This window comes from Carcharhinus amblyrhynchos, chromosome 24, assembly GCF_965287045.1.
Source record: "Carcharhinus amblyrhynchos chromosome 24, sCarAmb.v2.hapA, whole genome shotgun sequence".
In the NCBI taxonomy this organism is placed as follows: domain Eukaryota; kingdom Metazoa; phylum Chordata; class Chondrichthyes; order Carcharhiniformes; family Carcharhinidae; genus Carcharhinus; species Carcharhinus amblyrhynchos.
The window spans coordinates 2,778,007-2,801,272 of record NC_137347.1 but is presented as its reverse complement, the minus strand read 5'-3'; the positions used below and the strand labels follow the sequence as shown (position 1 = coordinate 2,801,272).

Sequence of the window (23,266 nt, the reverse complement as noted above, 5' to 3'; positions counted from 1 at the left end):
GCCCCGCTCTCCCCTCTGCCCCGCTCTCCCCTCTGCCCCGCTCTCCCCTCTGCCCCTCTCCCCCCTCTGCCCCGCTCTCCCCTCTGCCCCGCTCTCCCCTCTGCCCCGCTCTCCCCTCTGCCCCTCTCTCCCCTCTGCCCCTCTCCCCCCTCTGCCCCGCTCTCCCCTCTGCCCCGCTCTCCCCTCTGCCCCGCTCTCCCCTCTGCCCCGCTCTCCCCTCTGCCCCTCTCCCCCCTCTGCCCCGCTCTCCCCTCTGCCCCGCTCTCCCCTCTGCCCCTCTCCCCCCTCTGCCCCTCTCCCCCCTCTGCCCCGCTCTCCCCTCTGCCCCGCTCTCCCCTCTGCCCCGCTCTCCCCTCTGCCCCGCTCTCCCCTCTGCCCCTCTCCCCCCTCTGCCCCGCTCTCCCCTCTGCCCCGCTCTCCCCTCGGCTCGCTCTCCCCCCTCTGCCCCGCTCTCCCCTCTGCCCCTCTCCCCCCTCTGCCCCTCTCCCCCCTCTGCCCCGCTCTCCCCTCTGCCCACACTCCCCCTCTGCCCCTCTCTCCCCCTCTGCCCCTCTCTCCCCCTCTGCCCCGCTCTCCCCTCTGCCCCGCTCTCCCCTCTGCCCCGCTCTCCCCTCTGCCCCGCTCTCCCCTCTGCCCCGCTCTCCCCTCTGCCCCGCTCTCCCCTCTGCCCCGCTCTCCCCTCTGCCCCTCTCTCCCCCTCTGCCCCGCTCTCCCCTCTGTGCCCCTCTCTCCCCTCTGCCCCGCTCTCCCCTCTGCCCCTCTCTCCCCTCTGCCCCTCTCTCCCCTCTGCCCCGCTCTCCCCTCTGTGCCCCGCTCTCCCCTCTGTGCCCCGCTCTCCCCTCTGTGCCCCGCTCTCCCCTCTGTGCCCCGCTCTCCCCTCTGTGCCCCGCTCTCCCCTCTGTGCCCCGCTCTCCCCTCTGTGCCCCGCTCTCCCCTCTGTGCCCCGCTCTCCCCTCTGTGCCCCGCTCCCCCCTCTGTGCCCCGCTCCGCCCTCTGTGCCCCGCTCCGCCCTGCTCAATGTAATTAGTTAACGATTGCAAATGTGTTCACTGTGTCCTCAGTGAGTTTCTAACCCTTCAGGAATGTGCTGGAATCCTCTGGGATTGGAAGTTCCTCCCTCAGACACTGCTGTACTCAGCTGGGGGTTACGATCACTGGGCTATTAAAATGTCGCTGCGAATTTTCATTCACTTTGAACAGAGCTGGCCGACCGTTCCGACCTTCTCCGGGGGGACACTGGGATGGGGCAGGAAATCCCGAGGTCACAGCTGGGAGCCTCAGACACGGACCTGGGCAGACTGAGCAGAGTAGAGGCCAGAGACGAAGGGTGTTGGGGAAGGGGTGGGGGCGTACGGAATGGTGGGTGTGATGTTAGTTGTGAGCACACGAGGGTGTAGCCATTTAATGGCAAAGGGTCAAGAGAGTGGCACTAAATGTTCTCTTGGGGGGGGGGGCACTAAATGTTCCCTTTGGTGGGGGGGTGGGGGTGCACTGGGGGAGGGGGTATCCCACTTCCCGCAAGGAATACTGTGGAGACATCTACATCTGTTTCCATTTCACTCACGGGATTCCGGAGTTCAGGAAAACCCAACCAAGTTGAAATTTAAATAACGTCCCCAAACATCTTGCAGAATTCTGTCGAGATGTGTAAACGGGGTGCCCCACCTCCCCACGGAGGGATACAGATACTCCGGCATACCCTGGGCGAGTGAGGGGGGGGGAGCTGTTGAAGCAAAAACAAAGTTGTGCATTTACCTAGCACCTTTCACGACCACGCGGCGTGCCGAAGCACGTCACGGCCGCTTAGGTACTGCTGAAGTGTGGTCGCTGTTGTAGGGTGGGAAACACAGCTGCCGGTTTGTACACAGCAAGATCCCACAAAACAGCAATGTGACAACGAGCGGGTTTTGTCACGTCGATTGAGAGACGAATTGTTAGAACATAGAACACCACAGCACAAACAGGCCCTTCGGCCCACAAGTTGCGTCGATCATATCCCTACCTACCAGGCCTATCTATAAGCCTCAATCCCATTAAATCCCATGTACTCATCCAGAAGTCTCTTAAAAGACCCCAGAGAGTTCGCCTCCACCACCACCGACGGCAGCCGATTCCACTCACTCACCACCCTCTGAGTGAAAAACTTACAAAGAGCAAAACAGCCCGGGAAACAGGCCCTTCAGCCCAACGAGCCCGCGCCGCCATTTTAACACCACCAGTCCCCCCTCCACCCATGACCCTTATCTATTGTTTTATGGCCATCCACATTGAGGGAAACTAATTTAGGGACAATTTATTCCTGCCAATCAGCCTAAGAGCACATCTTTGGGGTGTGGGAGGAAACCAGAGCACCCGGAGAAAACCCACGCAAGCACGGGGAGAATGCGCAACCTCCCACAGACACCGGCCCAAATCCATGTGTCTGCACAGCAATCAGTGATAGTCACTGAGCTGTCGTCTTGCCCAGTATCTGGTCCAGTTTAGGCACACACTAACGACATGAAGCACTAGGCCAATCTCGAACAACCAAGAGCAGCCCCAGTACGACCCATCGCGTGTATGCCCCTCGTTGGACAACGAGGCGGACCGACTTAAAACCTGTGAATGAAAAGAGAAAAAACATTATTATCGTACCATATCCATTTACCTTACCAGGGACGTCCCAGTGCTAATGACCCTTATTTAAAACAATCTCCTATATCCACCCATCTCCAACCCAGTCATGTGCCTGTCTAAGTTACTCTTAAACAACTCCAGCATGCCTGCCTCCACCACCTTGCTTGGCAGAGCATTCCATACCCCCACTACCCTCTGTGTGAAAAACCTCCCTCTACTATCTGTGTTATACCTCTCCCCCCTCACCTTAAGCCCATGGCCCCTCATACTATGTGTCTCTACCATAGGAAATAGCTTACCTCTGTTTACTCTATCTATACCCTTCATAATCTTATATACCTCTATTAGATCCCCCCTCAGTCGGCGTCTTTCAAGGGAAAAGAGCCCCAATTTCTTCAATCTTTCCTCATACCCCAGTCCTTCCATACCAGGCAACATCCTGGTAAACCTCCTCTGCACTCTCTCCAGAGTCTCCACGTCCTTCCGGTAGTAAGGCAACTAGAACTGTATGCAGTACTCCAAATGCGGCCTAACCAACGTTCTGTACAACTGCAACATTAGACTCCAGCTCTTATACTCTATACCCCTTCCTATAAAGGCTAACATACCATAGGCTTTCTTCACCACACTCTCCACTTGCACTGCCACCTTCAAAGACTTGTGCACTTGCACCCCCAGGTCTCGCTGCGATTCTGTACTCCTTATGGGCTTACCCTTAATCATATAATTCCCCCCTACATTATTCCGGCCAAAATGTATCTTATATATCTCTATTAGATCCCCCCTCAGTCGGCGTCTTTCAAGGGAAAGGAGTCCCAATTTCTTCAATCTTTCCTCATACCCCAGTCCTTCCATACCAGGCAACATCCTGGTAAACCTCCTCTGCACTCTCTCCAGAGTCTCCACGTCCTTCATTTATGCGGATTAAACTCCATTTGCCATATATCTGCCCAATATACCAGCCTATCAATATCCCGCTGTATTGCCAGACACTGCTCCTCATTGCCCGCCAATCCAGCCGTCTTGGTGTCATCAGCAAATTTGCTGATCACACCACTTACTCCCTCTTCCAAGTCATTTATATACACTACAAAGACCTAACCCCTAACATCTCCTCTGTACCTACTCCCCAGCACTTTAAACCTGTGTCCTCTCATAGCGACCATTTCAGCCCTGGGAAATAGCCTCTGAGAATCCACCCTATCTATACCTCTCAACATTTTATAAACCTCTATCAGGTCTCCTCTCAACCTTCGTCTCTCCAGGGAGAAGAGACCGAGCTCCCTCAACCTATCTTCATAAGGCATGCCTCCCAATCCAGGCAACATCCTTGTAAATCTCCTCTGCACCCTCTCAATAGCTTCCACATCCTTCCTGTAGTGAGGCGACCAGAATTGCGCACAGTACTCCAAGTGGGGTCTGACAAGGGTCTTCTAAAGTTGTAGCATTACCTCCCGACTCCTAAACTCAATCCCTCGATTAATGAAGGCCAGTGCACCATACGCCTTCTTGACCACATCCCCCACCTGCGAGGCCGATTTAAGAGTCCTATGGACCCGGACCCCAAGGTCCTTCTGCTCCTCTACACTGCTAAGAGTCTTACCCTTGATATTGTACTCCCTCATCCCATTGGACCTGCCAAAATGGACCACTACACATTTATGAAGTCCATCTGCCAGTTCACTGGAGAAATCCCCCTTTTGAAGTAGTGTCTCAGGATCTTTCACCTCTATCTGACTTGGGGTTTCAGCGACAGTGCTGCACCCCCTCCTTATTGAACTGAAGAGTTAGCCTGGGTTATTTTACTGAAGTATCGGGAGAGGGACCCTGGAAACCTCAGGCTTGGAGAATGGAGCACTGCCAATGGACTCTTTCTCTGTTTTAACTCATTTTACACATGGACCCTCTGTGGCTGTGCGTGTGATGGGGGGAGGTGGAGGAGGGGGCTGGGAAATGGTAGTGGAGGAAGTGGGGGGGGGGGGACGGTTTGGCAGTGGCAATGATGGAGCAATATTGAGTCCAGTGCCTCAGTAATTCTGTAAAATTCATTCCTTGGCTGTGGGCATTGCTGGCTGGTCCCCAGTTGTACGAGATTAATAGGGATGCATGGACGGGGTGACCAGGGGTGGCCCATCCCCTTAGTTGGAGGGTCAGTCACGAGGTGGGGGGGTCACAGGTTCAGAGTGAGGGGCAGGAGGTTTGGGGAGGGGATGTGAGAAAAACCTTTTTACCCAGAGGGTGGTGGCAGTCTGGAATGTGCTGCCTGGGAAGGTGGTGGTAACAAAGTTCCCGGATGAGCTCTTGGCACACCATAACATTCAAGGCTGTGCTGTTGGTAGATAGGATTAGGTGGGAGGTTGGGTGTTTCTCGTGTGTTGGTGCAGAGTTGTTGGGCCAGAAGGCCTCCTCTGCACTGAATGGCTCTGTGATAGTTGCCCTGGAACTGCGAGGCCATGTTAATTTAAGAGTCAACATTGCTGTGGATGACACTTTTATTGAATGAGCTCATAAGCTTCATTCCCTCCTCAGTCTTCTCACCTGTCCCTGTCCTTGTCGTCTTTAGGGAACTGATGGAGAACCCGGACCTGAAGGCATCCCGGGAAAACCTGTAAGTATCACTTTTCCGACAGTTCAAAAGGAAAGTTAATTTCTCACTGATTCCACGAGTCAGGATTCACATCTCCCAGTGAGTAAATATTCAATTCCCAAATCATGCGTAAGATAGCAGCCAGAGAGGCTATGAGGCTGGCTGGTGAGAGAGTCTGCTATATGCAACGGGACACATTAAAAATCGATGTCAGGGCTGTGCATTGGATACAGGAGTTGGGATGTCTTGTTGAAATTGTACAAGACATTGGTAAGGCCACACTTGGAATACTGTGTACAGTTCTGCCCCCCCCCCCCACATTATAGAGAAAGGATATTATTAAACTAGAAAGAGTGCAGAAAAGATTTATTAAGATGCTACTGGGATTTGATGGTTTGAGTTATAAGGAGAGGCTGGATAGACTGGGACTTTTATCTCTGGAGTGTAGGAGGCTGAGGGGTGATCTTATAGAGGTCTATAAGATAATGAGGGGCACAGTTCAGCTAGATAGTCAATATCTTTTCCCAAAGGTAGGAGAGTCTAAAACTAGAGAGCATAGGTTTAAGGTGAGAGGGGAGAGATACAGAAGGGTCCAGAGGGACAATTTTTTCACACAGAGGGTGGTGAGTGTCTGGAACAAGCTGCCAGAGGCAGTAGTAGAGGTGGGTACAATTTTGTCTTTCAAAAGCATTACATGGTACGATGGGTATAGAGGGGTATGGGCCAAATGCAGGCAATTGGGACTAGCTTAGAGCTTTAAAAAAAGAGGCAGCATGGACAAGTTGGGCCGAACGGCCTGCATCCATGCTGTAAACTCAATGAGAGGGGGCTTTATTTTACATTATTACATTACAAGGCAGCAGTTAAAACTGACTTCTCTATTCACTGTCATTTAGCCTCTTCACCTGTGGGAAGAGGAACAGAATTAATGTTTTGCTTCCGTATGACTCTTCTTTGGAGCCGGAGAGGGTTAGGAATAGTCGGAGAGAGGTTGGAGAAGGTGGGGGAGGATAGAATAGTCACGCATCCCTGAGCGTCATTTGGGCAAGCCTCAGGCTGCGGTCCGGTTGGTGCTCTCAGGGATATAAATGTCTCTTCAATAAGGAAGTGTGGGACGTTGCTTGTGTTGAATCCACCATCCACTGCCCACCTTCCCATTGAATCCTTACAGTGTAAAAGGAGGCCATTTGGCCCATCGAGTCTGCACCGACCCTCCAGAGTAAGTGTCACACCCAGGCCCACATCCCCACCCTATCCCGTAACCCTGCACATTTCCCTCGGCTAATCCCACTAATTTACACATCCTCGGATACTAAGGGGCAATTTAGCATGGCCAATCCACCTAACCTGCACATCTTCCGGACTATGGGAGGAAACCGGGACACCTGGAGGAAACCCACACAGACATGGGGAGAATGTGCACAGACAGTGACCCAAACCGGGATTTGAACCTGGGACCCTGGCATTGTGAGGTAGCAGTGCTCACCACTGTGCCACCCCTGCCACTGCCCCCACCATACTAAAATCCAGTCAGACCCCTCACTGTGCCTCCTTCCCCGGTGTGATTTGAGCTCTAGGATAAGGCTTACCTCTGTCCAATGGTGTTCCCACTTCAGTGTCAGGAATCACACTGGCTTTACAATTCAGATTATTCTGTTAAACAGGAACATGAGTGAAGAATGTAGGTTTCAGCGTATGCACATCACATTGACCAAACCTCCCCTCTGCTGGCTCTCTCCTGCTGAGGGAACAGGATATACTGGGGATGGTGCTGAAGTGTCTGGGACATTGACAAATAACAAAGTGAGGGCAACAATCACAGGTTTTTATTTGACTCATCACTGGGACATCACCTGAGCACCGGTCCCCATTAGGAGATCCTTATAGGACTGCCTGAGCTTTGCCTTTGAGCATTGAGTGGCATGGCACGGTAGCACAGTGGGTTAGCACTGCTGCTTCACAGCTCCGGGGACCTGGGTTCGATTCCCGGCTCGGGTCACTGTCTGTGTGGAGTTTGCGCATTCTCCTCGTGTCTGCGTGGGTTTCCTCCGGGTGCTCTGGTTTCCTCCCACAGTCCAAAGATGTGTGGGGTTAGGTTGATTGGTCGTGCTAAGAAATTGCCCCTTAGTGTCCAGGGATGTGTAGGTTAGAGGGATTAGCGGGTAAATGTGTAGGGATATGAGGATAGAGCCTGGGTGGGATTGTGGTCGGTGCAGACTCAATGGGCCGAAGGGCCTATTTCTGCACTGTAGTGTTCTATATTATCCTATAGCTGAGAGATTGCTATCCCTCTTGTCCTGAGCTGTACTGATTTTATTTACCAGTGGAGTGAGCTGTTCAGAGGGCACTGTGAGTGTGAAACTCTGTGACACCTGCACCATCCCAGGCTGGAGCCTTTTCTGAGCTGTTTAGGTTTTTGCTTGTGCCAGATTAGATTTATTGGATTTAATTTGCGCTGAACCTGTGAGATGTCAGTTCTGCTCCATAACGGTTCCCGTTTCCTGGCAGCGCAGCTTGTCACAGGCACCCCGCACTGTGTAGAAATCTGAGAAAGTCACGTGTGACCTGATCACTGTTACTGCTCCTGAAACAGCCGTTACTATCCGTCTTTAATATTTGATCCTTTTCTCTGACTCTTTTCTCTGTTTTCAGGGTAAACCTGGGCTGCCGGGGCCAAAGGGGGAAAAGGTGAGTCGCTGCGATCCTGACCAGCTCAGCGTGGGTTACTCCGGTGATGTACAGTTGGTCACCGTGAGATAGAATGAGCCCAAGCTGAAGAACATGAAGTGTTCGAGAGCTCAGTTTACGTCGCTTGGTGCGTTACAGACTCGATAGATGTCAGGATCTATCAGGACCTGAGCTGAACAAGCTGATCTTGTGTGGGTTCTTAATACCTCGACACTATGAAGGGGACATCCCGAAGTGGGCAATGGGACCCCCCAGCCCCTGACCCTGATCCAGTAGCTGCATGGATTTGGGTATGACCTGCAGTGACACTCAGGGTCAAAAGGCTCACCAGTACATGCTGTCCACGCTGATAGATTAAGACTAGTCCATCGGGTTTGACACAGAACATGGATTTGATAGGTATAAAATTAACAGAAAAATAACTTTTAGAGAAAAAAAAGACCAAAAAACCCCTCACTGATCACCATCCCACACACTGTCTATATCCCTTCACCCAACTTTCTCCAGAAATTCATCCAGTTTCTTCTTGACCCCTTTTCTTGAGGGTGGTGAGGGGACATTGTGTTCGATTTCAGAAGAAGAAGGATAGAACAAGTTTTGCACACTTTTATTTATTTGCGGAATTACGTGTTGCAAGCGTACACCTCCGAACCAACAAACACCGTTTCAGTTTGTGTCTATTCGCAGGATTCAGGTGAATCGCCAGTTAATTTCCACAACCTACACAAAATGAAGCAGAAGAATTATCAGAGTCTATCTCAGCCAAATCTCCACTAGGGTGACGTAGATACGTCAACCCCACCACATCCCCCAACCAACCAAGGAGCATGGTTGGTACTCACACCCCACCGGGTGCAATACACACTCAAAGCCATTATTAAACATGGAATCCTTTGTGTGTGTTTTAATAGGTTGAGAATGAGGGGATTATGTATGAAGAAAGGGGAGGAAGGTGTTCTGTTTTGTACTTTGGTGATATGCAGAGATGATACACCAGTTTGTATGTGTGTTTGAGTTTTAATCACAATAATTTAAAGTGTCTGCTCCCAGACGTACAGCAATGACCTCAGGTCAGTGTCTCCCTCTCTCTGTGATCGCACCCAGGCTTTAATTAACCATACTCTGTAAGTAGGCAACCAACTTACATAATCAATCACCAAACAAATGAACATTACAAAGGGCTTTGAATATTTCTGTTCTCCAGGACTGAAATAGCCCTTAGCGTCTCTGTGTGTCCACTGCCCACTCCCCAATGTGTTCACCGCCACACTTTCCAGCTGTTAAATCCATGTTTCCTGCAATCTAAACTCTTCAGCTCAGTTCCTACATGTTGTTTTGTGGTCTCAAAGTGTTGACATTTCTGAGACTGATTTCTGATTGTCCACAGGGAGATCAGTGTGGGGTTTGCCCTACGCATCAGGAGGAGACTGGAGGCGATGCCAAAGTCCCAGGAGGTCACATTCGGGGAGCTGACCCTGGGGAGAGTGGGAAACCGGTGAGTGTACGCCTCTGAGTGTACTTTTAAAAATTCTTCCACAGGGCTTCGTTAGTGAGGCCAGTATTTATTATCCATCCTTCATTACCCTTGAGTGGGTGGTGCTGAGCTTCCATTTTGAACGGCTGCAGTCCATGTGGTGTAGGTAAAGTGCTGTTAGGGAGAAAGTTCCAGGATTTTGATCCGGTGGCGATATATTTCCAAGTCAGGATGGGTGACTTGATGGAGGATTTGCAGGTGGTGGTGTCCCCATTGTCCCTGCTCCCCTTCTCCATTTAGATGGTTGAGATGATGGGTTTGCCTAAGGAGCCTTGGTGAGTTCCTGCAGTGCATCTTGTAGATAATACTCAACTACCTATATAAATACGGTGTGCCTACAAGTGCAGTGATGTGGAGATGCTGGCATTGGACTGGGATAAGAAGTCTCACAACACCAGGTTAAAGTCCAACCAGTTTATTTGATAGTAATCCCACAAGCTTTCGGGAACACTGTTCCTTCATCAGGTGTGTGGAAGGTTCCATCCCAGCTCCCTAAATTCCTGTTTTAAATCCCCATCCCTCCTCCTACCTATGTTATTGGTACCCATGTGTACTGCGACCTGCAACTGACCCCCCCCCCCTTACAGATCCTGAAAACACAGTCCGAGACGTCACGGACCCTGGCACCCGGGAAGCAACATCCGTGAGTCTCTTTTGCTGCCACAGAATCTCCTCTCTGTCCCTCTAACCATCATGTCCCCAGTTACTATTGCTCTCCTGCTCTCTCCCCTTCCCTTCTGAGGCACAGGGACGCACTCAGTGTTAGAGATCCGGTCATCTTGGCTTACCAATGGTAGGTCATCCCCCTCAACAGTATCCAACGCGGAAATACTTGTTGCTGAGGGGAATGGCCACAGGGGATCCCCGCGCTGGCTGCTTCCTCCCAGCCCCCCTCACCGTCACCCATCTATCTTCATTCTGGGTAGTATCCAAATCCCTGAAGCTTTTATCTCTGATCAGCTCTGCCTCCCGAATGATGCCTCTGAAGATGAGTTTGACTGTTGGCAGGCTGGGACAGCGTGTCCTGCCTGGCCTGTTTTTGGATGGTGAATGCTTGGCAGCTCTGTAATCCTGAGCAATTATCTCTTGCCAAAAATACAGTAAGAGCGCGTGCCAAGTGACTGAACTTGAATGACTAGAGTTATTGAAATAGAGACGGAAACTCCTGACAAAAGTCACTACTTGATGAGTTTCAGATGTTGAAGTTGCTCTTTGTGTAACAGTGGTTCAGTTGCCTGCTGCCTGGCTTGGGTTAGTATTTCCGCAGCAAGCATCGAATAGGCAGGCAGGGAGCCATTAACTCAGCACATTGAACAAAGAACAACCCAGCACGGGAAAGAGGCCCTTCGGCCCAACGAGCCCGCGCCGCCGTCCCATTGTCTCAGTGACCTATTCATGATTTTAGTCTACGCCTAATGTGCGAGGATCAGGGAGGTCCAATTTAGGGACAATTTGTTACCCAATCAATCAGCCTAAAAGCGCATCTTTGGGATGTGGGAGGAAACCGGAGCACCCGGAGGAAACCCACGCAACCACGGGGAGAACGTGCAAACTCCCACAGACACAGGCCCAAATCCATGTGTCCGCACAGCAACAGAGATAGTCTCTGAGCTGTCATGTTGCCCTCGAGATGGTCCAGTTTAAGCACACTAACGACATGAAGCAATAGGCAACTCCCGAAGCAACATCCAAGAGCAGCCCACTACAACCTGCCGCATGCATGCCCCTTGCTGGACTTAAATGCCTGTGGAGACAAAAAATTCATTATTAAACAGGCAAAGACTGTAACATCCCTGAGGCAAAAACGTAATCCCAAGCCTACAATGTTTAGTAAGGCCTGCTATATCCCCCTATATGTAGACCGCTCATGTGGCTGTCTAAGTGACTCTTAAACAACCCTAGCTGCTTCCACCACCTTACTCGGCAGTGCATTCCACACCCCCACTACCCTTTGCGTGAAAAACTGCCCTCTAATATTTGTCTTATACCTAGCCCCCCTCACCCTAAGCCCGTGACCCCTCGTTCTATCCATTTCTAATAGCGGAAAAAGCTTACCACCATTTACTCTATCTATCCCCTTCATAATCTTATAAACCTCTATTAGATCCCCCCTCAGCCGACGTCTCTCAAGGGAAAACAGCCCAAGTTCGTTCAATCTTTCCTCGTAAGACAGCCCTTCCATACCAGGCAGCATCCTGGTAAATCTCCTCTGCACTCTCTCCAGGATCTCTACGTCCTTCCGGTAGTACGGCGACCAGAACTGGACGCAGTACTCCAAGTGAGGCCTAACCAACGTTCTATACAACTGCAACATCAGACTCCTACTCTTATATTCTATACCCCTTCCTATGAAGGCTAACATACCATACGCTTTCCTCATCACCAAGTTGAGTGCTCCTCTGGTCTGAACCGTCGCTGCTGGGTATAGAACACAATGTTTCTGCAGACAGGCACAACCCACACCCTGATCACTACCGGTATTGCTTGAATCCCCAGTGAAATATTGCCTCCCACTCCCTCTGGCCATTCCACATGGTATATCATCTCCACTCCGGGAATCATTCCCTGAAAAGTAACGCCAAGGTTGGTGGCGTAGTGGGCGATGAAGAAGGTTATCTCGGATTGCAACGGGTTCTGGATCAATTGGGCTGATGAGTGGCAGATGGAGTTTAATTTAGATAAATGCGAGGTGATGTATTTTGGTTGACTGAACCAGGGCAGGACTTACTCGGTTAACATAGAACATTACAGCGCAGTACAGGCCCTTTGGCCCTCGATGTTGCACCGACCAGTGGAACCAATCTAATGACCCTCTAACCTAAACTATTCCAATGTTATCCATCTGCCTATCCACTGACCATTTGAACGCCCTTAAAGTTGGCGAGTCCACAACTGCTGCAGGCAGGGCATTTCACGCCCTTACTACCCTCTGAGTAAAGAACCTACCTCTGACATCCGTCCTATAATTACCACCCCTTAATTTAAAGCTATGTCCCCTCGTGTTAGCCATCACCATCCGAGGTAAAAGGCTCTCACTGTCCACCCTATCTAACCCTCTGATCATCTTGTATGCCTCAATTAGGTCACCTCGTAACCTTCTTCTCTCTAATGAAATTAACCTCAAGGCCCTCAGCCTTTCCTCATAAGACCTTCCCACCATACCAGGCAACATCCTGGTAAACCTCCTCTGCACCCTTTCCAATGCCTCCACATCTTTCTTATAATGCGGCGACCAGAACTGTACACAATACTCCAAGTGCGGCCGCACCAGAGTTTTGTACAGTTGTAACATGACCTCACGGCTCCGAAATTCAATCCCTCTACCAATAAAAGCTAACACACCATACGCCTTCTTAACAACCTTATCAACCTGGGTGCCAACTTTCAGGGATCTATGTACATGTACCCCAAGATCTCTCTGCTCATCCACACTACTAAGAGTCCTTCCATTAGCCCTATATTCTGTACTCCTGTTACTCTTACCAAAGTGAATCCCTCACACTTTTCCATATTAAATTCCATCTGCCACCTCTTGGCCCAGCTCTGCAGCTTATCTGTGTCCCTCTGCAAACTGTAACATCCATCCTCACTGTCTACAACTCCTCCAACTTTGGTGTCATCAGCAAATTTATTCACCCATCCTTCTACACCCTCATCTAGATCATTTATAAAAATGACAAACAGCAGTGGCTCCAAAACAGATCCTTGAGGTACACCACTTGTAACTGAGCTCCAGGTTGAATATTTCCTATCAACCACCCTCTATCTTCTATCAGCTAGCCAATTCCTGATCCAAACTGCTAAATCACCCTTAATCCCATAATGGTAGACAAATGATCCTGCTAGCCACTGCAACTAAAAGCATGATTGAACACAGCATTACTGTCTGATAAAACTGCTCCAGGAAGCCACTGGAATACCAAGGTAAAGCCCAGCTTCTTTGCTGCAAACCATTCTCCGAAACCTTTCTCCTCTCTCACCTCATTGCTTACTGCCAATGTTGGAAGATGCGGAATTCTCTGAGGGTTGTAGCATGGAAGAGACTGCAGAGGTAGGGGAGGCAACACATCACTCAGAATCCTACATGTGTAGTGGTGGGGACCAGAAACCCGAGTAGGTCAGCAAGTATGGAGGAATAGAGAAAGTGGGTGGCACGGTAGCACAGTGGTCAGCACTGCTGCTTCACAGCTCTAGGGTCCTGGGTTCGATTCCCGGCTCGGGTCACTGTCTGTGTGGAGTTTGCACATTCTCCTCGTGTCTGCGTGGGTTTCCTCCGGGTGCTCCGGTTTCCTCCCACAGTCCAAAGATGTGCGGGTTAGGTTGATTGGCCATGCTAAGAAATTGCCCCTTAGTGTCCAGGGATGTGTAGGTTAGAGGGATTAGTGGGTAAATATGTAGGGATATGGGGGTAGGGCCTGGGTGGGATTGTGTTCGGTGCAGACTCAATGGGCCGAAGGGCCTCTTTCTGCACTGTAGGGCTCTATGAGAAACAAGATTAAAGTCAGGGGTAGATAGATTTCTGACCAATAATGGAATTAAGGGTTATGGGGAGAAAGCGGGAAAGTGGAACTGATCCACTTCAGATCAGCCACGATCTTATTGAATGGCGGGGCAGGCTCGAAGGGCTAGATGGCCTACTCCTGCTCCTATTTCTTATGTTCTTAAATACAAGTTAGGATACAGTCGGCAAAATTATGGATGAACTCTGGTTTATGCAGAATGAGAGGGAATCCAAGAAAGCGTTGAAATAATCAAGTGTAGAGATAGCAAAGGCGTGGAGTGGAAAAGCGTTCCAGTGGCCGATGAACTGAGACCTGGGAGGAAGAACAAGAACTCAGTCCACTGTCAACTGTCATTTATATTAATGATCTGGATGAGAATTTAGGAGGTACTGTTGGTAAGCTTGCAAGTAACACCAAGGTTGGTGGCAGAGTGGAAGAGTGTTATCTAGAATTGCAACGGGATCTTGATCAATTGGGCCAGTGAGCTGATGAATGGCAGATGGAGTTTAATTTAGATAAATGTGAAATGATGCATTTTGGTTGATTGAACCAGGCAGGACTTACTCAGTTAACAGTAGGGGTGAGTTATACAGCAAAGAGATCTAGGGGTACAGGTTCATAGCTCCTTGAAAGTGGAGTCACAGGTGGACAGAGTGGTGAAGAAGGCATTCAGCGTGCTTGGTTTCATTGGTCAGGACATTGAATACAGGAGTTGGGACGTCTTGTTGAAGTTGTACAAGACATTGGTAAGACCATACTTGGAATACTGTGTGCAATTCTGATCACCCTATTATAGAAAGGATATTATTAAACCAGAAAGAGTGCAGAAAAGATTTACTAGGATGCTACCGGGACTTGAACTGGACATTTCACAGAGCAGTTCAAGAGTTAACCACATTGCTGTGGTTCTGGAGTCACACATAAGCCAGGCCAAGTATGGATGGTAGATTTCCTTCCCTGGAGGGTATGAGTTAACCAGATGGGTTTCTGCAACAGTTGATGATTTTTCAGGGTCACTATTACTAAGACTCATTTCAATTCCCAATTTATTATTGGATTTAAATTTCACCAGCTGCCACACTGGGATTTGAACCCAGGGTATTAGACTGGGCTGCTGGATTACTAGCTCAGTGACATTACAAGTTATGCCATCAGCTCCATTTCCTGAGCAATGGCTAAGCGAGAGCAAGATAGCTCCCAGATGGGCAGGAGAGGAATTCCTGCTTAGAATTCCATGTCTTAACCCACGCCAGAACTCTCCATTCACCTGACGAAGAGGGTAACCTCGAAAGCTTGTGAGTTTACTGTCAAATAAATCGGTTGGACTTAAACCTGGTGTTGTCAGGCTTCTTACTGTGTTAACCCCACACCAATGGACAACCTCACCACCATCACGGGAGACTATTCGAACACAGCATCAATCATTCCCCTGTTGTTAGCTGTGATATGGGAGTAGTGGAGGAGGCTGGTGAGTTAGAATGTGTTAAACAAGGAAAAGTAGTGAACTGGTGGGATTGTTGAGGGCAACATGTAACCAGCCGAAAGTGGAAAAGTTCCCAAAGTTATTTTTATCAGCTCCTTTGGTCGTTTCTGATGCAATCGTTCTGGCGAGTTAAAACTGGCTGGATTGATAATGAAACACAGCTCAATGGTGAGGCCAGCGAGTTTCCTTTTGTTTATTCTTCATTGTTTTTATTCCATGTTTAGCTGAGTGCCGATCCAAGCAAAATTTTCCAAGTGAGCGAGGTTCCAAAGACTTTGTTGAATTCCAGGCTCTTGTGAGCCAGTCTCGTCAAATCAGTTTTAGCTTTGCGTTAATCTGCGCATGTTCAGAACTTGCTCACCTTGGGTTACGCAATGGGAGAGACATGGTGACAGTTTTGCTGATCCTTAAACTCAGCGCTGAAACCTTGAGAATTTCCTGCTATTCCGGCATTCTTCCTCAACTTTTTCTCCCCTTTTCACCCCTTGACATCACTATCACCATCGTGGGGGATTCCCATTGACCAGAAGCTGAACTGGACTGGTCACAGTGGCTACAACACCAGGTCAAAGGCTAGGAATCCTACGGGGAGTAACTCTACAAGCCTTTTCACTATCTACACTGTCTACTCAGCTGGATGAGTACAGTTCCAGCAACACTCAAGCAATCGACTCAAGAAACCCGTTTGATTGCTACACCCTTAACACAAACATTCACTCCCTCCAGCACCGACACACAGTGACAGCAGTGCATAACATCAAGAGACTGCAACAACTCACAAAGGCTCCTTAGGCAACACATCCCAAACCCACAACCACTTCCATCTAGAAGGACAAGGGCAGCAGATAGATAGGGGATGGATAGGGTAGAGGTAGAGAGATTCTTCCTGCTTAGAAAGGATAGCAGGACTAGAGGGCACAGCCTCAAAATAAGAAGGGGGGGGGTGCAGTTTAGATCGGAGTTAAGGAGGAACTTCTTCACTCAAAGGGTGGTGAATCTCTGGAATTCTCTGCATGTTGAAGTGGTGGAGGCTGCCTCGCTGAATATATTTAAGTCACGGGTAGATAGGTTTCTGATAGACAGGGGAATTAAGGGTTATGGGGAGAAAGCGGGAAAGTGGAACTGATCCACTTCAGATCAGCCATGATCTTATTGAATGGCGGGGCAGGCTCGAAGGGCTAGATGGCCTACTCCTGCTCCTATTTCTTATGTTCTAAATACATGGGAACGCCACCACCTGCAAGTTCCCCTCCAAGCCACTCACCATCCTGACTTGGAAACGTATCGCCGTTCCTTCATAGTCGCTGGGTCAAAATCCTGGAACTCCCTCCCTAACAGCACTGTGGGTGTGCCTACATTACATGGACGGCAGCGGTTGAAGAAGCAGTTCACCTTCTCAGGGGCAATTAGGAGTGGGTAATAAATGCTGGCCGAGCCAGCAACACTCACTTTACAAGAATTAATTTTTAATTAATTAATGAGGTAGCTTCAACTGCTTCACGGCATGGTAGCACAGTGGGTTAGCACTGCTGCTTCACAGCTCCAGGGTCCTGGGTTCGATTCCCGGCTCGGGTCACTGTCTGTGTGGAGTTTGCACATTCTCCTCGTGTCTGCGTGGGTTTCCTCCGGGTGCTCCGGTTTCCTCCCACAGTCCAAAGATGTGCAGGTTAGGTTGATTGGTCATGCTAAGAAATTGCCCCTTAGTGTCCTGGGGTGCGTAGGTTAGAGGGGATTAGTGGGTATAATATGTAGGGATATGGGGGTAGGGCCTGGATGGGATTGTGTTCGGTGCAGACTCGATGGGCTGAAGGGCCTCTTTCTGCACTGTAGGGTTCTATAATTCCATGAATAAGGCAGGTGATTACCTACGTTAAGCTTGTTGCTGCTTGCTGAATTCCCCATGCCTTGTCTCTCTCGTGCTTTCTCACTGGGTTGCCCACTTCGTCCCCACTCGCTTTAGTGGTCAGAACTCAACATGTGGTGTATCACCTGATCATATTAGCATGGATAGAGGATTGGGTAACTAACTGAAAGCAAAGAGTAGGGATAAATGGGTGTTTTTCTTGTTGGCGATCAGTGACTACTGGTGTGCCTCAGGGATCAGTGTTGGGACTGCAACTGTTTACGATTTACATCGATGATTTGGAGTTGGGGACCAAGTGCAGTGTGTCAAAATTCACAGATGACACTAAGATGAGTGGCAGAGCAAAGAGTGCAGAGGATGCTGTAAGTCTGCAAAGGGATATAGATAGTCTAAGTGAGTGGGCGATGGTCTAGCAGATGGAGCACAATGTTGGTAAATGTGAGGTCATCCATTTTGGTAGGAATAACAGCAAAATGGACTATTATTTAAATGGTAAAAAATTGCAGCATGATGCTGTGCAGAGGGACCTGGGTGTCCTTGTGCAAGAATCTCAAGGAGTTGGTTTGCAGGTGCAGCAGGTAATGAAGAAGGAAAATGGAATTTTGTCCTTCATTGCCAGAGGGATGGAGTTTAAAAACAGTGAGGTTATCTTGCAAATGTATAAGGTGCTGGTGAGGCCACACCTGGAGTACTGGGTACAGTTTTGGTCCCCTTACTAAAGAAAGGATTATACTGGCACTGGAGGGGGTGCAGAGGAGATTCACTAGGAACTGCAATCATCCAGGCCAGTAGACTGTATTCCATCACACCCCTAACTTGTGCCTTGTAGATGGTGGCAAGTCTTGTGGAGATAGGAGGTGAGTTACTCCCCGCAGGATTCCTAGCCTTTGACCTGGTTTAGTAGCCACTGTGACCAGTCCAGTTCAGCTTCTGGTCAATGGGAATCCCCCACGATGGTGATAGTGATGTTAAGAGGTGAAAAGGGGAGAAAAAGTTGAGGAAGAATGCCGGAATAGCAGGAAATTCTCAAGGTTTCAGCGCTGAGTTTAAGGATCAGCAAAACTGTCACCATGTCTCTCCTATTGCGTAACCCAAGGTGAGCAAGTTCTGAACATGCGCAGATTAATGCAAAGCGAAAACTGATTTGACGAGACTGGCTCACAAGAGCCTGGAATTCAACTCAATCTTTGGAACCTCGCTCACTTGGAAAATTTTGCTTGGATCCGTGCTCAGCTAAACATGGAATAAAAACAATGAAGAATAAACAAAAGGAAGCTTGCTGGCCTCACCATTGAGCTGTGTTTCATTATCAATCTGGAGCTGAGCGTGTTGGCTTGTGAGGGGAGACTGAATAGACTGGGCGGGGGTGGGGGTATACTCAATGGAATTCAGAAGAATGAGGGGAGATCTTATAGAAACATACAAGATTATGAAGGGAACAGATAAGATAGAAGCAGGGAGGTTCTGCTGCAGCTGGCAGGTGTATCTAGAACGCGGGGGGTAGAGCCTCAAAATAAGGCAGGGCAGATTTAGGACTGAGTTGAGGAAGAACTTCTTCACCCAAAGGGTGAACCTGTGGAGTAGTTGAGGCTACCTCATTGAATGTTTTTAAGGCAAGGATAGATAGATTTTTGAACAGCAGAGGAATTAAGGGGAGCGGGTGGCTAAGTGGACTTGAATCCATGGAAAGATCAGCCATGATCTTATTGAATGGAGGAGCAGGCTCGAGGGGCCAGATGGCCTATTCCTGCTCCTAATTCTTATGTTCTGATGAATGCAGCGGTTGGCCCATTATTTAGCAAGTTCTGCAGAAATTTCCTGAGAACCTCATTAGAATCAGCAGAATGTGTCAGCAGCCTGAAGAAATAAAATCTGCGTTAATACTAAAGTGCCTGCATAAAGATTACAGACTGAGGCGAGCAATATATCATTTGTGTACTTTAGGTGGAATGTGTTGAAGGATTTGTAACCACACAAGAGTTTTCCAGTTTAAAAGTAATTTATTCCAAGACTATAAAAATCCATTCGAGAAGATTGCAAAAACACCGAGCAGAAATTCAGAAAACCTTTTTAAAGAAACATGACTTTGCAGTGTTTCGGACTTTATTTGTAAATTTTGAACGTAAGAATATAAGAAATCGGAGCAGGAGGAGGCCATCTAGCCCTTCGAGCCTGTCCCGCCATTCAATAAGATCATGGCTGATCTGAAGTGGATCAGTTCCACTTTCCCGCTTTCTCCCCATCACCCTTAATTCCCTTGTCTATCAGAGCTGATCCAGTATTGTGAATTCTGGAATTCCATGTGAGCTAGCCTTGGAGCTTTGTTAATTAGCAATGTAGGGATTCAGGGAGTCCAGCAGAACCATTGGGCAAAATCCAGGAATCCCAGCGGAGGAAACTTTCCCGGATCCAAGAGGAGCCACTTGTAGCGGGCTCGCTGCCAGTTGGAGGAACTGTCTCTGTGCCAGGATTGGGCAGAAGGGGGCTGCCTCCCTCCTGAGATTGGACAGAGAGGGCCAATGTCCCTATTCCAGGATTAGACAGAGAGAGACTGGCCCTCTCTTGGGATCGGACAGAGTGGGATTGTCCCTATCCCAGGATTGGACAGAGAGAGACCCTCCAATCCTGGAATAGGGACAGTCCCAAGTAACTTTAACCTGGTGTTGTGAGACTTCTTACTGTCCCCATTCCAGTCCAACACTGGCATCTCCACATCATGGCATCCTAGGATTTGGACAGAATCTCTGTCCCAGTATTGGACAATAATCCCTGGGGTAACTGAATCTATAAAACCCCGAGGAGCTGTAGAGCAGCGGAGACATATATCTATGCTTTAATGGGAACTGTACCCACCACCACCCCCCTCCACCGCCCCCCCTCCCAGGAAGCATTGCTCTGTCACCCATCCTGGAATAACACACTCTTCTGATGCTCATTAGATTTGAATGTTAAAATTTCTTTCTTAGTCACAAGTAGGCTGACATTAACACTGCAATGAAGTTACAGTGAAAACCCTGTGGTTGCCACAGTCTGATGCCTGTTCGGGTACACTGAGGGAGAATTTAGCATGGCCGATCCACCTAACCAGCACATCTTGTGAGGAAACCGGAGCACTCAGAGGAAATCCCTTACGGAAAAACAAGGGGTTTCTTATTATTAATGAATAATATCACATTCAAGCTCTAGTCTCTCCTTCTTCCTTACGAAATCTCTGCAAGGTTTCTTGTGTTTTTTTTTTAAGCGACGCTTGTAAACTATCACCATTAATCAGTCTCACCCACCACGAGAGGTGATCACAACTCAAACAAGTTTCACTTTGGGAGAGTGATGGTGGTAATTGTTGCCACATGTTTCTGCCTGGTTTGTAATGTTCTCAGGAATGTACACAGAGATGTGGAACTGTCAGAGATTCCAGAGAGATAGCTGGCCCTGCCTGTGAATCACCTGTACTGACAGATATTCTCTAATAACAAATTCTCTCTTCAAATACACACCTAGGGCGTGTCTGGATCTCCAGGAACACAGGGCGAGAAGGTAAGATGTAAAAACACCGAACAGCATCCGTATCCCTGCCTTAGTGAGATTTTATTGGGATGAGATGTCAGGATTTGGATGGTGTAGGGTATTTAACGCAGGTGGGGAGGGGTCCGTATTGGGGTCACGTGCAATCTGAGCTTTACTGAGGTCAGAGGTCAGGTAGTGTTTGTTTTTAAATTTTAAGTTTCATAGTGTCACAAGTCGGCTTACATTAACACCACAATAAAGTTACTGTGAACATTTCCCAGTCTGGCGCCTGTTCGGGTTACACGGAGGGAGAATTTAGCACGGCCAATGCACCCTAACCAGCACGGCTTTCAGACTGTGGGACACCCGGAGGAAACCCACGCAGGCACGGGGAGAATGTGCAAACTCCACACAGACAGTGACCCAACACGGGAATTGAAACTGGGTCCCTGGCGCTGTGAGGCAGCAGTGCTAACCACTGTGCCAAGAGGTGTGGGGTAGTTACGGGAGGGGAGTGAGTATGTATTGGGGTGAGAGGTCAGGTGGTGTGAATGTTGGGGTCAGGGGTGGGGTGGGTTATTTATTGGGGTCAGAGATACGGGTCACTCAGCACCCCCTATTGCTGCCTCTCTTTATGGCCAGTTGCTTTTCTTGACGTGTTCTCACTCTTCCCATGTCCCACAGTGCGGACGTCACGTGTTCCCGTGTCCCACAGTGCGGACATCACGTGTTCCCGTGTCCCACAGTGCGGACGTCACGTGTTCCCGTGTCCCACAGTGCGGACGTCACGTGTTCCCGTGTCCCACAGTGCGGACGTCACGTGTTCCCGTGTCCCACAGTGCGGACGTCACGTGTTCCCGTGTCCCACAGTGCGGACGTCACGTGTTCCCGTGTCCACAATGTGGACAGGGCGTGTAACTAACTGCTGACTTGGAGATTTTCCAGTTTAAAATAAAGTGTGGTGAGTGTTTGGCCAGTTGGTTGTTGTTAATCTGGACTCTATCCCAGACAATGTAATCTTCTAAAAGGATATATATATTTTTCTTTATCCGCTGAATCTCTGTTTAACTTCCACACAGGGTGACACCGGCGATCCTGGTCTAAAAGGAGAGAAGGTGAGCTCATTAACTGTTGAAAGCCAAACATTCCTTTCCGTTAGTCCGTCATGGGAAAAGTCCATTCCCCTTCCAGGAGCAGAAAAATCCCTCTGCCCAATGCCTCACATCCTAGAGCCACAAGTAGACCGCGATATTGTCCAAATCTCCAAGGGGGCAGCAGGAGAGTTATTCTGATCCAAGGAGTTGTTTTAATCTGGAATGTGCTGATTGAAAGAATAATGGAGACAGTTTCCGTCATAACTTCCTAAAGGGAATTGGGAAAACATAGATTAATAGGAAAGATTTGCGTGGCTACGTGGAGTGAACAGGGAAGAAGGATTAATTAGATAATAAATGGAGCTGACACAAGCTCAATGGGCCACATGGCTTCACTTTGTGATGGATCATTCCACGATTCTAAGGACTGAATCCAACCCTTGGGTAAATTTTGCTAAACCCTTTACCATTGCATGACATCCAGATTTGTATCTTTTTAAAATACAAATTACTCATTCACCCAGTGTGAGGTGATTCACTTTGGAAGGAGTAACAGGAATACAGAGTACTGGGCTAATGGTAAGATACTTGGGAGTGTGGATGAGCAGAGAAATCTTGGTGTACATGTGCATAGCTCCCTGAAAGTTGGCACCCAGGTTGATAAGGTTGTTAAGAAGGCGTACGGTGTGTTAGCTTTTATTGGTAGAGGGATTGAATTTCGGAGCCGTGAGGTCATGTTGCAACTGTACAAAACTCTGGTGTGGCCGCACTTGGAGTATTGTGTACAGTTCTGGTCGCTGCATTATAAGAAAGATGTGGAGGCATTGGAAAGGGTGCAGAGGAGGTTTACCAGGATGTTGCCTGGTACGGTGGGAAGGTCTTATGAGGAAAGGCTGAGGGACTTGAGGTTGTTTTCGTTAGAGAGAAGAAGGTTAAGAGGTGACTTAATAGAGGCATACAAGATGATCAGAGACTTAGATAGAGTGGGTAGTGAGAGCCTTTTTCCTTGGATGGAGATGGCTAACACGAGGGGGCATAGCTTTAAATTGACGGGTGATAGATATAGGACAGATGTCAGAGGTAGGTTCCTTACTTAGAGAGTAGTAAGGGCGTGGAATGCCCTGCCTGCAGCAGTTGTGGACTCGCCAACTTTAAGGGCATTTAAATGGTCATTGGATAAACATATGGATGTTATTGAAATAGTTTAAGTTAGATGGGCTTTAGATTGGTTTCACAGGTTGGCACAACACTGAGGGCTGAAGGGCCTGTACTGCACTGTAATGTTCTATGTTCTAAATTGGCAGAAGGCTTATAAACCAGAGGGGAATCCATTTGTTAGAATATCCTTTTAAGGACAGGGGCTCTTATTACCATAAAGTTTTTTGATTGATTTG

At 48.9% G+C, this 23,266-nt stretch overlaps 1 protein-coding gene across 1 annotated transcript in view; it reads left to right on the top strand.

Annotated features, from left to right (window-relative positions):
- The window catches only part of LOC145357701 (collagen alpha-1(XVI) chain-like), a 124,716-nt gene extending 102,646 nt beyond the window's left edge, over positions 1-22,070 (top strand). Inside the window, exons 13-17 of the mRNA XM_080211127.1 lie at positions 5,180-5,224; positions 7,856-7,891; positions 9,279-9,386; positions 20,773-20,808; positions 21,858-22,070. Coding sequence (XP_080067253.1) covers positions 5,180-5,224; positions 7,856-7,891; positions 9,279-9,386; positions 20,773-20,808; positions 21,858-22,070 — 438 coding nt within the window. The remainder of the gene's footprint in view (positions 1-5,179; positions 5,225-7,855; positions 7,892-9,278; positions 9,387-20,772; positions 20,809-21,857) is intronic.
- Positions 22,071-23,266: the final 1,196 nt, after the last annotated feature.